Source organism: Podarcis filfolensis (assembly GCF_964270895.1).
Source record: "Podarcis filfolensis genome assembly, chromosome: 2".
Lineage (NCBI taxonomy): Eukaryota > Metazoa > Chordata > Lepidosauria > Squamata > Lacertidae > Podarcis > Podarcis filfolensis.
The window spans coordinates 102216568-102232099 of record NC_139605.1 but is presented as its reverse complement, the minus strand read 5'-3'; the positions used below and the strand labels follow the sequence as shown (position 1 = coordinate 102232099).

The window sequence follows — 15532 nt, the reverse complement described above, 5'->3', positions numbered from 1 at the left end:
CTAAGCTAGTGAAGCTTTCTTCCAGGTTAATCTAAATATTAATCTTATTGCTTAAGTATAGCTAACTGATGATGCATTTAAATCAAGACTGGGCATGTTTAAAAGATAAATTCTAGCAAACTTAATATCAATTTGGTCCCCCCAAAAAGGTGCGCATTACATTGGAGTAAATGCAATATTTTATGACCACACTTGGAACACTGTGTACATTTCTGGTCGCCTCACCTCAAAATGAGCTAGAAGAGATTCAGAAAAAGGTGATGGAACAAATCCCCTATGAGGACCATTTACAATATTTTGGACTTGAGAGAAAGGGGAGACATGATAGGGTTATATAAAATTATGCACGGCATGAGGAGAGACAAGCTTCTCTCCCTCTCTCTTAATGCTAGAACTCTGGGATATCTAAGGAAGCTGAATGTTGGAAGGTTTGGGGACAGAGAAAGAAAGCAAAAAATAGGGCTGCCATATGTCCAGATTTCCCAAAACATTACCGGGAGCTCAAAGGTGGAAGTTGCATCCAGGGGGGATTTCTGGAAGGGGGCAGTTTTTCCTGGATCTTTGGCAAGCAAACACACAAACAAACAAACAAATCGGTGGTTTTTACTTTTTGAAATACGCAACCCAACAAAAAAAGAACTTCGTGCAGCACATACAGTGGTACCTCGGGTTAAGTACTTAATTCGTTCCGGAGGTCCATTCTTAACCTGAAGCACCACTTTAGCTAATGGGGCCTCCTGCTGCCGCCGCACCGCTGCTGCGCGATTTCTGTTCTCATCCTGAAGCAAAGTTCTTAACCCGAATCACTATTTCTGGGTTAGCAGAGTCTGTAACCTGAAGCGTCTGTAACCTGAAGCGTATGTAACCCCAGGTACCACTGTACTTAGAATTAAAACATTCACTCTCACAAGAAACAGCGATGTCCACTAACTTCAAACAAGGATTAAGCAAATTCATGGAGGACCAGCCTACTAAGCACAATGACTGTGTTCTACCCCCAACTGTTGGTGGCAGTATCCTGAATACTAGTTGCCAGGAATCACAAGTGTGAATATCCTGCTTTCCCCATAGGTACCTGCTTGGCCACTGTGGGAACAGGATGCTGGGTTAGATTGGCCATTGGCTGGATCCAGCAGGTTCTTCTTACGTCCACATATTAACGATCAATGAACTGACCTTCAAAAATTCCATTTTTTCTTCATGTAATACAGTGGTTACAGATGTTGCAAGCGATTATTTTTCCTCCACATAAAGCTGCTGTTAAGCATATCCAGGGAGCCTCTGCACGTATCCTCTTTAAAAACACACAAACTAAATTACACAATCACCAGTGTTGCTTTTACTTAAAAATGAAGTAAATGCAAAAAACCAGGTTTTTTTAAAACCATTGATGCTGTGGCAGTGCAAACAGCATACAATTTTATTGCTCAACTTCTGCATGAGTACATACTTTTTTAAAAAAAACAAAAACAAAAAACGTTTTATACAGATGTATTGTTAAAGCTCATGTAACAGCTTGGTGAAAATACAATGTATATCAATGCTAAAAACACTCTGCAATAAATACAATAGAAATGCAACTAAAAAAACAAAAAAACCCCACCTGTCAGTCTGTGGAAGAAGGAAAAATCATACCAAATACAGACTAGTTTTAGCTATAGACAAAGCTCTTAGAATTTGGCAGAGTCAGAAATCTAATAAAGAGATTGTGTTAAGTACAAACTGCACCTGTTATCTATATGGTGCGGTTTAAAGTCTGAAGCAACGGGGTCATGCTACATTATGATGTATGATATAGAAGCAACGCTTTTACTTCCATTAATGCAGCCAGTTTCAATGCACCAGAGGTTTAACAGATGTAGTGTTGGGGGGGGACATCCTGTGTGCTCTGGACTCCAGTACAACACAACATTTTGGTAAAAATATGATCGGTTTAGGGAAACTGAACCTATGTGCAAAAAAATAGAATACATACTGTACAAAGCACCATTACAAAACTTTACATCTAAAAATTAAATCTGAAACACAACTGAGTACTGTATATCTGAATCCTGCAAAATAGTCACTATATTTAAAAAACATTCATTTCTGAAAAGGAAGCATGGAAATGTGAGGTGACATCTCTCTTATAACCATTTAATGCATCTCTCTTAACCACTTAATGCAAATTTAGGATGGATGAAAAAACCGTGTAGGAAGAGGGACAAGCTGGAAATAAATATTCACATTTAAATCTGGGTTGAAAATCCAAAGGTCTTAACATAATATTGGGTTTAGCACTTGTCGACGGGAAAAGTGGCATGGCCGTGGGACGACACTCAATGGGTCTAGAGAAGCTTCTGACAGGTTGTGTGATTTAAAGCATTTTAATGGTTATGCAGATAAGAAGGCACTCAGGAGACCCGATATTCAATTTGCATCAGTCTGCTCAGCGTAGCAGTCAAAGCAATATGCAGAAATGTTCGTGTTTTGCCTATTAGAATCAGATTTTGCAAAGTTAGCCCTGTAATGCCGGAAGAATCTCTGGACACAATGTGTTTAAAGCAGGACGACAATGAAATTGCTCTCAAGTTTTGATCTCAGACCCGACTCGAGTCCGCCTTATCAAAACCCTGTAACGCAAACTCCTTCCCGGAGACCTGTCAGTGCGGTCTGTCACAGGCTCTCGTTAATCGTTCTGTGGTTATTAGGCTACATCTCCTTATGAAATAATACAAGATATTGTAAGGTGAGCAGTGGAGGCCACAACATTCAGCACAATCTGATGCAGAACAAGAGGCATCTTCCCATGAGGTAAGGGCGAGGCTATCATCTTGGATCAAGTGATAATTTTTCAGAGAAGGAAGTACACAGCTGACAAGCAGCAAGTAAGGCCTGGTACAAAACATGGTTAACAAGAAGCCCTACATCAACCTGTGCACAGGCAGAATGACAACTCCTGAAAGATATGCAGAACAGTAGCACGGCTGTGGATATGGAAACCAGTATTCTACCAGCTTTTAATTTAAGACAACAGTAGAGAGAAATCAACGCAATGCTATTCCTGAAACCTGAAAGAACAGTGGAAGCAGATGGATCTGCTCCGATAGAAAGGATCGTATCTGCCAGCCTAGAACCAGAGCAGATTCCCTAACTGGGGCTTAGGCTTGCATTCCAAAATCCGCCTCAAGTCTACTCGGAGCAATCAATGTAGACTTACAGTTCTGCTGCAGTCCATGAGCAAAGGAAGACAAAGTCAGACCTAGCTATTCCAAATGCTGGACAATCTAATCATAAAAAGACCACCTGCCACCATTTTTTATTTATTTTTACTATGGCTAATTTCTGTAATTGCTTCATAATTCAATACGACGTAGGAGCAAGGCTGTTTCGGAACCAATGCAACAAATGGAAATGATCGTTCACCCTCGCCTCTCCCACTTCTACATCTTGAGCCTACAAGACTGGTTGTTAACGTACAACCTGCCGGATTCAAGTCAGAGCAGGCTACACACGTCTACATCTAGCGAATGTCCTTTTGACTTAACTTGCTTTCTCTTATCCCAATTTTAGACAAGGAAAAAGGCCATCTCCAACAAAACCTTCAATATAAGCAAGGCTGTGCTAATAGTTTTCAATCTGTTGCCTCCATATACGTGGCACACTTGATTCACACAGAAAAAGTGGGTGGTTTTAGATGGTTACTTGTGATTAATTACTACCATATGCCTTGCTGTTGTTTGTCATTCCTTGCTTTTGCACGAGAAGATGAGCAACCAAACAACTGTGCTGACAGTTTGCTAGACGTTCTCAATGTTGTTCAGCGAGAGCTAGTTTGCACATGCAAGTTCCGCTTTCCTCTCCACACAGTTGGGTACATAAAACTATGAAGAAATATCTGTGCTTGCCAGCGTACCAGAAACAACCAGCAATGGTTTCAACAAGAGAAGCTGCACTTTTCACAGCAACTAAACACACTATTGCAAAGAGAAGTGTACTTATGAGCTATCCCCAAGTTACAAGCTCAACCACTTTAGTTATTGGTATATAATTCCTTGCATGACTGCCGATCAACAGTGCAATATATTTCATCTAAACGTGCCCCCTTTATTTTAACTATTTTGCATATATTTACCCTCAATGCAAGGATGATTTCTGGGGTGCTCCAGTCAGCTATTTATTGGAGCACATCAGAAAATGTACAGAAGCTCTGCTTTTAAGTCCATTGCATCACTATTTTTTCCCTTAGTTGTAGCTAGCACAAACCCATATGTCACAAGCCATTTAAAATAAAGACGTTTTAACCTGATAATATTGTTTTGCAACAACTAATATACAATGCAGATTCACTGTATCGGAACAGAAAAACTTTGGTTGGTATGACATCCACAGAGAGTTTTGAAAAATGAACTGACGACCTGGCAGAAGGCTGTTGATATCATCAACATACATTTAGGAGTTTACAAAATGCAGCAAGTTCCATTTAAAATGGAAAGCAAATTAAAAAAAACTCAAGTATTGACTTTTTACAAAAACACTCATTTTAAAAAATGCTAGATGCTTTAAAAAAGGGGGGTTTCCACATTTACCACAAAGTACTGTACCAAATACAGTGCAAGTTAACTCCGACTAGGATTCTGCTAAAGAAACTGGACAAGAGAAAAACAGGAGCCAAAACCTGTAATTCATGCTTGAGAAATATAAAAATCCTTACACAAGTAACATTGAAGTTTAACTCATAACAGAGAATTAAATCATTCACTATAAGAAAACACAGTTTGTACGTTAAGTGGCCTTAATTTAAAAGGGTTATGATTTGCTTAGCCAATTATATGAAAAAATTAGAATAATCAAAATATTTTATTTAAAAAAATAGCAGGTATAGATGCTGTTCAGTATCACATGTTTACTTAAGTAGGCTGGAACGTGACTTGTACCGACAGCTATATCTTGGACCTGTGAGAATAGAAATCAGGTAAGCAAATAGATCAGATCACCTTTTACAAAAATAGTAGTCGTCTTTTTTCAGAGAAGAATACTGCTGTTGAAAGGAAGGAAAAGTCAGCATTCTGTATATTCAAGATACTTGTTTTTAATAGCAGCTGAATGATTCCTTGGCAGGAGCCACAGGACATTTTCTTGAATGAAGAACTCCAAAAATTGTCCTTTCCCTCATATCGTCCTAAAGTAGAAAAGGGAGTGGGGGGGAAGAAGTTTCCTATATTTCAAGCATTTAACTGTGTCATGGCTGAGGAGAGGATTTTCTGCTTGACGGAGTATAAATACAGTCCCAGGTAAGTCTGCAAATGTTCATTCCACAGCAAACCCACATGTTTCTTCAATGGCGGTTAGCAGCTTTTCATAGAGCTTCTCATAGCTTTCATAAGGAGGAATGTCTATTCGATTGAAGCTGCATGCAGAGAACAAAAGCTTTAATAGGCTTTCAATAATATATACACACCGAATTTACGTAATAAGTAATATACTTCAAGCAGGCTGCTACAGTTCAAAGAACACAGTTACCTCCCCCACCGCTAACATTGTCTTCTAAATAGAACTATGCCTATGTTGATCCGTTTTGACAAAGAATTAAAAACACACATGGTGTTTATAAGTAATGAATGGATCAAGACTGCTGGAAAAAAACAGTTTCCCACAAAAACGTAACACAGAGAATCTACTGATGACTAGGCTACGACGTGCAGAAAGAAAAATCATAAATGCTTATTGGTTTTGATGATATGCTAATTATATGCAGGTAGATTATTCATAATAACCTATTTCTGAAGCTGGATTATTAATGAATTTCTTCTCTAATTAGTTGCAAATTCAATAGTCTCCATGTAGAAAAGAATGAGCATAGTAATGCATCTATAAAGCTTACCAAGTGTGAGCTTTTGGCAGGTTATTTGTGCTAGCATCAATCTGGTGAATTGTGAATAGTCTTGGACCAGCAGCACCTGCAATTGGAACAGAAATTGGGCATTACCGTCCAGTACTTTGGAGCACAACCAAAACATGTAAAAGACTGGGCAGAGAAGCAAGCTTTGGAAGGTGACAGACAAAGCAGCATCCATGGAGTGTGACCTGTACATCTCCAATTTGATACGTGCCGATTTAAGGCTTTCTAGAACGTATTAGAAAAGTGAATACTAGAAACCATATACCCCCAACCTTCCATTCCTTTCAGTAAGTGAAAACGATGGCTCTGATACACAGACACGCAAAGGGCTTTTGACTGCCCCTTACCATGTTACAAGAGCTGTAAGGCATAGCTGTCAACTTACAGATTTGAACATAAGGGACCAGCAGCCTCGAAAATAAGGGATCAGCAGCCAAAATAAGGGATCAATAATTACTTTGATAAAATACATATTTTGTTGCGTGTAAATGGCTTTAGATACCTATTAGGTCCATAAATTACCATATAGCATATACTCAACACAGAAAAACAGCAACAATTTGTTGTTGACAAAGGACAGCTGGACATAGAAAGGGCCCCATTACCTACAGTAGCTTATTTAAGGGACATCATCAATAAGGGACAGCAGTGGGACATGGCGCTGGGATAAGGGACTGTCCCGCCAAATAAGGGACGCTTGACAGCTATGCTGTAAGGTAGGCTATCTTAAGAGGCCTTCTGAATTGAGTATCATGTGCTGCCAGGTCTTATAACAGCCAGAAAATCACACAGAGCCAGGAACAACAGTTATCAATATATTTATGATAAAATGTTGCAGTAGTTGGACTAGTAGATGCATTTGGAAAACCAGGGCATCGGGCATACCAAACAAAAACACACACAAGCCTACAGATTTAAGACTTTTGACGGAAAGTCATAGCTATGCATTTAATAATGTACTCTGAATATATCACAAATGTTACAAAATTGAAAAAGCAGTAACTTGGGACTGTGGACAGCGATTCAAAAGAAATTTGCTTTTGTGCTTTTTTTTTTAACCTTGTAATGCTTTGAAACCCTGCAGAGGTACTCTGGATGACCCAGTCACAAACTGCAGTAATCGGGCTCTCCTTTCTTCATCAAAGAGCTCCACGGCTTTCCAAAACCACTTCACAATGTTGCTGTCTGGCGTGCAGTGTTTTAACCTGGTGTTGGCCTTCCAGTCATTAACATCTATCTTCCCAAGGCCACAAATGATGAGCTGTTCATAACGGTACAAATATCAGTCAGTGGAGGACTGCATGAAGTCAATACACCCCACCCCCACCCCCGCAAATCTGCTACAAATAGAAAGTTATCCCTCTAAATGACAAAACTTTTCTTTTTCTAAAAAACTTTTGTTATATGAAATGTTGGCCAGTAGGAAATGACAAGTCGGTTTAAGCTTGCAAAGCACATAACCCTAGTTTTCTAAGTGGAATAGCAAACAATATAGTCAGCTTTATCTGTGCATTATAGAAGTCTTAGAAATAAGAAACAGATTTCACCGAAGGTGAGCAGCCAACAGATCCTGATCCACAGCAAGCCCTTGCTATCCAGCCCCCTTTTGGCTTATATGCAGGTTTCTTGGGCTGATTTTTCCTTCTCCCACACATTCTATTCCCCTACAACTTTCTAACCCGACAGCCATGCATCTCCATCATCCCTTCCCAGAAAGAGGGTGAGAGGGGGTATTATAGCGTGCAACATTTAAAAGGGTTGAGATGAGTGGTTGGGAGCAAGGGCAGCAAAGGGAGAAAGGCAGCCTAGCCAAGAATAAGGTCTTCATGGGTTTTGTATAGGGGAAATGGGTGTATCCATGTGCCATTATCACCCCATCTCTCATGCACTGTGAATTCCCCTCCTGCCCCAACCAGGAGCAAAGCATATAAAAGTCTCATGTGTGTTTGCCTCTCTCACATGCCCTGCTTGGCTGGCACACATGCACAGGACAGTAAAAATGAGAGGTGTGGGTTTGCGCCTCTCTCCTGTCCGATTATTGTCTTCCAAAGCAACTACTCTACTCCGAACTTAAAAATGGAAAGTGTAACGCTGGTGGTCAACAAAAGAGGTTTAAAGATTCTCTCAAGACAAATCTAAAAAAAATGTACTATAAACACCAACAACTGGAAAACACTGGCCTGCGAGAGCTCCAGATGGAGAACAGCCTTTACCAAAGGTGTCATGGACTTTTGAAGATGCTCGAACTCAGGACAAAAGGGAGGAATGAGCTAAGAGGAAGGCATGCTTGGCAAATCCTCACCGTGATCAACTCCTGCCTGGAAACCTATGTCCCCACTGTGGAAGGACGTGTGGATCCAGAACTGGCCTCCACAGTCACTTACAGACTCACTGTTAAGACCGTGTTCATGGAAGACAATCTTACTCGGCTACGAGTGATCGCCGAAGGAGAAGAGGGCAATGAAAGAGTTCCCATGGGTGTCTTGCATGTTCTGTGCTATCTTCAGCAAATGGGACTAATAGTAGGGTGGTTCAGACACCCTCCCCAATATGTTCTCTACAGGAAATAGAATATGTTTATCTATGGTTACCAGAAAATACTTTCCTACAGAGACACATTTTAGTTTCCAAGATATCATTTGACTCACACCGCACAATTTAGGTTTTTTTCTGCCCAACCATTAAGAACTACAAAATTTTACTATTTCAACTTTTATCATCCAGCGCTTATGATACAATATTAAGAATCTGTTTCTTAAAGGAATTGTAAAACACTCAAAATAATGCTAAGGGTAATAAAAATAGCCCTCCAAAGTATGTGATGTATTCTATCAAAAATAGCATTTTAAAGTCATTAACTAGCAAGACAAGAGTATTACTAAGAAGCCTGTCTACAAAACGTAAATAAGGAATCCCAACCCTTTGGTGATTTGGCATGTTAACCATGGTTAAAATTACTGCAAATCCTCCATCCCTAGAAGCATTGGGGATCAACTTTGCATACTGCAAAATTTAAGAAGAATACTTTTTTCTTGTTACACTTGATGACCTAGCATATCATTAATGTACTGACCTCTAGCTCCTTCTCATCAAATGTCTTCAGCAGATGTTGTGGGATTACTTCATTAAATCCCTTCTGCAGAGCCAGAAACTGAGCTTCAATCCCTCGTAAAAATCGCCAGTTTACATAAAGCCTGCAATAAATTACAAGTCCTATTTGCAAAGGAGTGTCTTCCCACTTAACAACTTAGATGCTTGATCCCAAGCTGCAAACATTACTACAAACTATTCAACCAAGCATCTACATAGACAGGCTAGAGGCCGTACAAATGTTGTTGGAATAGTTGGACTAAAACTCCCATCAACCCCAGCCAGTGTAGTCGGAGATGAAGGGAGTTATAGTTCAGCAACACCTGTAGGGCCAAAGTTAAGCAGCCATTAACATGACAAAGTCACTCTATTAATTTAAGCATACCATATTACCCTCTGCACAGAGCACTGTAACAGAAACCTTTTGGGGTTTTTTAAGACTATGCCTGGCGTGCTCTGGTCCATGGGGTCACGAAGAGTCGGACACGACTAAACAATTAAGCAACGACAAAGACTATAGTTTTTGATACCTGACGTATTCCTTTTTACTCTCCTCTGTGACAGGAATGCTTTTGCCATTAGGTTTCAGTTCATGTTGTATAATTTCACCGTATGCATTATGTTCCACACAAAATGTATGGTCCAAGACTCCGGTAGTATCGTTCTCACTGAAGTAGAGAAAGCAAAATTATATGAATTCTAAACGTCTCAGGCATACCTAACCGTACATCCTATAGCCTGCCGTTAAAAAAAACAACAAAAAAATAATTTGCTTATACTGCCTCTAAGAATCCAATACTCTGGAGGGTGGGTGGGTGATGTATTCTTTAACATGAAAGTACCCCAAAATTGTTTTATTCCATGATAAAAATCCCCTCTGATTACAAAGCTTGTGGAATGCTCAGAAGTAACAAGGGAGGACAGACCCTATGTGTCAGCACAAGACTAAGAAGGCCATTCTATAGAAAACTATGGCCAATTGTAGCCTATATTGTGGTTCCCTAGCCAGTCCTATGCAAAATACACACACATACCTCAAGTCACCCCATCCTGGCTCAGATTGCCTAAAGCTGGCAGGCTTCCCCAATGGGGCTACCAAATGTGTCACGTTACATCTGTCCCAGTCTTTCTAATAATGATTTGGATTAGAAGACTTAAGTTCCCATGGCTCACCTATAGTTGTTGGGGTTTTTTTTAGCAAAAATTATATTCATAGCCTGCCCATTTATAGCAAATGAATTAAAGCAGAATACAACCATTATAAATGATAAGCATCATTTCAAAGAGATCAGTACATACAGTATCCATACTAAGCTGTTGTGAAGATCTGGGTCAACCAATTCCATGTCATCCAACGTAATTGGCTTTCCTAGCAACTGCTTGTAAAAAGGCAATGTGAAGCCCCCATCAATATAATGTCCGTGAAACACAGCCATCCCCATGATCCGTCCAACAAAATGGAAGTAGGATAAGTGTTCCTAGAATTGAAGGGAAAAATGTACTCATGCCGGGGTTCTTGGCTTGATTCCAAAACTGATGAAGCATTCAGATTTTTCAACAAGAACATTTTCTTTAGTATGCAATAAGATTTACTTAAAAGTTACAATGAAGAGTCCGAAAAATAAAATAAAAAGCTTTAAAATATGTTAAGGTGCCTGCTTCACTTCCATCAAGACTATCTATCTATCTATCTATCTATCTATCTATCTATCTATATGAGACTGTACAGCCCCTATTGCAGGATTTGTTGTGCTGCATCACAATACTGGCTTGTGAGCAAAGGTGGAGCCCCTAGTGTTGTATAAACTTCCACTTTCACTTGAAAACACTTCCTCTAAACAGCTATTCTTAGGATTACAACATTTCCTCTTATATTTGACCTCAAAGTTTCCTGCTACAACCAGTGGCGTAGTGTGGGTTGTCAGCACCCGGGGCAAGGCAAGTAATTTGCGCCCCCTAACCCGGTAGGGGCAAAGAGCTGCGAGCACCCCCCCAGATGTTGCACCCGGTGCGGCCGGCCCCCCCTGCACCCCCCACGCTACGCCACTGGCTACAACTTAACACCTTTATTTCTTGTCTAAGGTTTAACAAACCTGCAGCATTCATTAATTTTCATGATTATACCCTGCACTTCAAAGCAAAAACAAAAAGGGAACTCCCAAAGCAGTTTCTATCTGTTCTAAAAAAGAAGTTGAACATCACTAAAGTAATTCAGATTTGCATAAAGCTAGCACACCAAAACTATTAAAAAGGAACTGCTGGCCACAAACATGGGGTACATTTCCATACCGGGTTAACAGCAGAATCTGGGTTTATCTGTAGTGTATAGATGTCATCACGCGAATACTGGAAGAGGCCATAATACGGATTCAGCATTTCATGGGAGAGCAAATAGAGCCATTCCCTGAAGAAAACAAAACATTTTAAGGGTCAAACACTGTTAAACTGATGCAGAAAACACTGGTCTTCATTGATAAATAATTTCTTAATCAATGACAACAGAATGTGGTAATGGGAACAGCATTTATTCACAACTGTGTCATAAGCACATTTTCAGAATTTATTGTTTCAATTTCTCTCAACTATTTCTCTCAATGTCTTGCTGACGTGTCCAATCTCTTTAGTTGCATATGTCAAAAGCTGTGTGCTGTATAACTGCACTAGCTATGCACAGTAATCGGTTGTGTGCCCTTTATTAACAGGATGTTGAAGATGGGCTTGAATTTGGGGGGGGGGATTTGAGGGGGCAAAAAGAAAGGAATCAACTATTTCCGTACCTTGCACCAGAATAAAAAGATGTAAAACAAAGAAGCACACAGGGAAGAAAGCAGTGACAAAGAAAAACTTATATAGAACGTGACTTACCCTCCAATAGGGTTGCCATATTTCAAAAAGTAAAAACCAGGACATCCCTAGAATTGTTGAGCTTGCTTTTTTTAAAGGAAACCCCAAAGCTGTGGAGCTTGTTTTTTAGACAAACCCCAAAATTTGGCATGATGGTAACTAGAGCCCCTGTTTTGCATGCAAAAGTTCTCTAGTTCAATCCCTAGTGTCTCTGGTGACTGGAGAGCCCTGGTCCAAAACCCTGGAGAGCTACTGCCTATCTGTGTAGACCAGTGGTAGTAGGATTGCCATATTTCAAAAAGTAAAAACCAGGACACCCGGAAAGTCATTGAGCTTTTATTTTAAAAAAAAATTAAAAGAAAAAACGCCAAGATACCCACTATTTTCCGATTGACTTGCCTAAGATCCAGGACAAAGCGACACATTTTGGGAACCAACACCCCCGGAGGCATCAATTCCGCCTTTGAAATCCCGGAAATGTCCGGGGAAATGTCCGGACATATGGGAGACCGACCTTCTGATGTTCCTGAGATGAAAATCAGGATGCGTGTCTTTTGGTGCCGCGTTCCCACGCAAGCCGGAGCACGGTGCCAAAAGGTGCATCCCTTTGTGTGCCATGCCGCTGCATGAGTCAGCTGGCTGCTTCCCCTGCTGCAGCCACTACCTGGCAGTTGCTTGCTCCCTTACCTCTCTGCTCGCTTCCTCCACCTGCGCCGCACCTCAGGCTGCCATGACAGTGGCGGCAGCAGAGGGGCCAATAAGAGGGTGGCGCACATCCACTCCAGCAGGGCCGGGCCTGAGAAGGCAGCGAGAAAAGGTCTGGGTGTGCCACACCACACCTTAGCTTGCTTCCTACTACAGTGGTACCTCGGGTTAAGAACTTAATTCGTTCCGGAGGTCCATTCTTAACCTGAAACTGTTCTTAACCTGAGGTACCACTTTAGCTAATGGGGCTTCCCGCTGCCGCCGCTGCGCAATTTCTGTTCTCATCCTGAAGCAAAGTTCTTAACCCAAGGTACTATTTCTGGGTTAGCAGAGTTTGTAACCTGAAGCGTATGTAACCTGAGGTACCACTGTATAAGATACCCTTGCAGGACCACTGCAATTGCAAGCGCTGGTTCATCCTCCTCCCTGAGCTCTGTGGCGGCGCTGGAGGGGGACAATGGGACATCCCAGAATCAAATCAGAAGCCAGGGGGGCTTCTGAAATTCCAGGAATGTGCCAGGGGAATCGGGACACTTGAAGGTTATGGCATGATTCAAGCAGGGGTGAAAAGACAATAATTTTTTAGATAAAGGGAGCCATTGTTGTCTTTCATTTATTAACAAAACATACAGATTTGCAAATGTACAAGAAGTAAAAAGAATAAAAAATATGTAAAGAAAGTTTTTAAGATCATTGTTCCAATCATAAACAAAGTTGGAGTATCTATATATTGTTAAATGTGAAACTTAAGAGCTTAATTGACATTCTAATTCACAGTTCTTTTGGAAGGCTTTAAATTAACTGAATACAGACCTTCTACTGTTTCAGCATAGTGTGAATAGAACTCTGATTGTGATATATATATAGCACCTTAGAGACTAACTAAGTTTGTTCTGGGTATAAGCTTTCGTGTGCATGCACACTTCTTCAGATACCTTCTTCAGATTGTGATAGTCACACTGAATGCAGTTTAATGCACTGTACTGAACAGATATTAACAGTATGCTGAAATATACCCATTACCTGAAGGACTATTACTTTAAAAGCTTAAAATTTAAAGTGCTAAATAAATTTGCTCCAGTTGGTAAATATTGGTATAGCTAACAGCAAAAAAATTCACAGAATTTCACAGCGCTTCTGAGATTTACTTTCCTGGCACGGGTCACTAAAGCTCATTGCCAACAGGCCAGCTTATGCCAAATGGAATTGATGGCAGACTCCTCAGATCACCCGAGAGAACACTCCTCTGCTTCTGGTCTTTGGAATTGATAAGTAACTGAACTACAAGCATTTGTTCAACTATTACGTGTCCATAATGAAAGCTGGAGGTAAACGCAGGTGCTTTGGAATTTAAGGAGAGGGAGGCTCATATCCTGCCAGTGGAGTTAGGGGGAGGAAAGAGAGAAAAGGCCCACTGGTGATGTTACAAGAAACCCAATAAAAACATCTGCTGGGGACCTCTGAGCAGCAAAGTTGAGGGCAGATACTGAAGATTAAAAGCTACCCCTGAGTGGCAGTCTTAACGTATCTGGATGTGAAAAAAAGAATTCTGTTCCAACAATGTGATAAGAAATGCACCTGAAATCTGAAATTAATTGCCAACCTTCATCCCCGTTACCCTACATGCTGTGAGGCAGTTTTGGGCAAACCATTTCCACCTGCCCTAAACCAGACATCAGGTGTGGGGCTGATAAGGGAAGGCCTTGGCTGAAGAGGGCTTTGTGGGCACTGAAAAGGAATAGTCTGTGAAGGAATAGAATTTTATGTCATTTTGTGGTGGGCTTCTGGTTGGAAAACTTGGGCTGCAAAATGGTTACTTTTGGCTTTAAAGGGTTTTGTGCAAATGGGAATCAAAAGTTCAAGGAGAGTTAAAAGTGCCAAGGGGTATCTTGCTCACATCTGCGCAGAAGGGTCAAAGATTTATCCTGACAATTAAGGGGGAATAGAAACACAACTGAAACACTCCTCTCCTCCTGATTTGCTAACATATTTGGTGGAGAAGTGAAAATATCGTGTGTAAGTCAAGCTAGGAAGCAGCCTAGTTGGTCAAAAGGTTGCGGAGTCGGAAACTTCAAGAGCGGGAGTTGAGAAGCTGCAAGTGAGAAAAGGACCGAAACCATGAAAAATGTTAAGAGAGCAGAGTTGGATACTGCAAGAGAGAAACTACGAAGGGATGCAGAAGCTCAATTAAGGGATGCAATTTGATGAGTATTGGCTTAGTTAGGGAAACATTATAGAAGAGGTATAGCAGGATGCATATGTTTGATCTTATGGATAGTTATTCAAACTGTAGAAATAGTTCCCTCCTACTAAAGACATCCACTTGGTGGCAGTGGTGAAGAAAAAGGAGGGGTTGGTACTTGGGTGATTTGCTTCCCTTCCTTCTCATGTTCCAGGCTGCAGCTTATGCTCTTTCGCACAGTCCCTTTTGTGAACAGAAAAGCCACAGCACACTAAAAACACTTCACATAATATTGTTTCACAATCAGAGGTCAGAGCCTACTTGCATTGCTGATTCTGAAAATGTAGTGTTGCACTCCCCAGCCCTATTCTGTTACTTGGAATTGCGGCAACTGAATGTTTAGTCCAAACACACAGCAGAAAAGATCTCATGGTATGCAGCAAGCAGGGAAAGGTCATTCCCGTTTCCTTGTTTGTTTGAAGCCTACAGGAACCTTCCTTCTTGCAAGAAATTATTAACACAGAATGCAATTCTTAACATTGCAAACCTTTTTTAAAAAAATAAAAAATTGCAAACCTTCTGTTCTCTAATCTATACTAACTAGATGGGGAAAAATCACAACATATTGGAGCCAAGATTCCATTCCAGGAGTGGAAGACGACCACCATTCACAGAACAGTTTTATCCAGCCTGTTACCTTGAAACGGATATGCTCAACAGAGTTGACAGAGCTCTAACATAATCCGTTAAACCCTTACATGCAACAATTGATTTCCCCATTATTAATCAAATTTTACCATTTGTAGTATGTTGAGTGTTGGCAGATAACA

At 40.6% G+C, this 15532-nt stretch overlaps 1 protein-coding gene across 1 annotated transcript in view; it reads right to left on the bottom strand.

The window, feature by feature from the left end:
• Positions 1-4065: 4065 nt before the first annotated feature.
• Positions 4066-15532, bottom strand: part of SMURF2 (SMAD specific E3 ubiquitin protein ligase 2) — a 70857-nt gene continuing 59390 nt past the window's right edge. The window contains exons 13-19 of the mRNA XM_083598686.1: positions 11261-11375; positions 10271-10449; positions 9502-9639; positions 8955-9075; positions 6941-7142; positions 5864-5939; positions 4066-5389 (exon numbers count right to left, since the gene is read on the bottom strand). Of these exons, the coding sequence (XP_083454812.1) occupies positions 5290-5389; positions 5864-5939; positions 6941-7142; positions 8955-9075; positions 9502-9639; positions 10271-10449; positions 11261-11375 (931 nt within the window). The 3' untranslated portion in view covers positions 4066-5289. The remainder of the gene's footprint in view (positions 5390-5863; positions 5940-6940; positions 7143-8954; positions 9076-9501; positions 9640-10270; positions 10450-11260; positions 11376-15532) is intronic.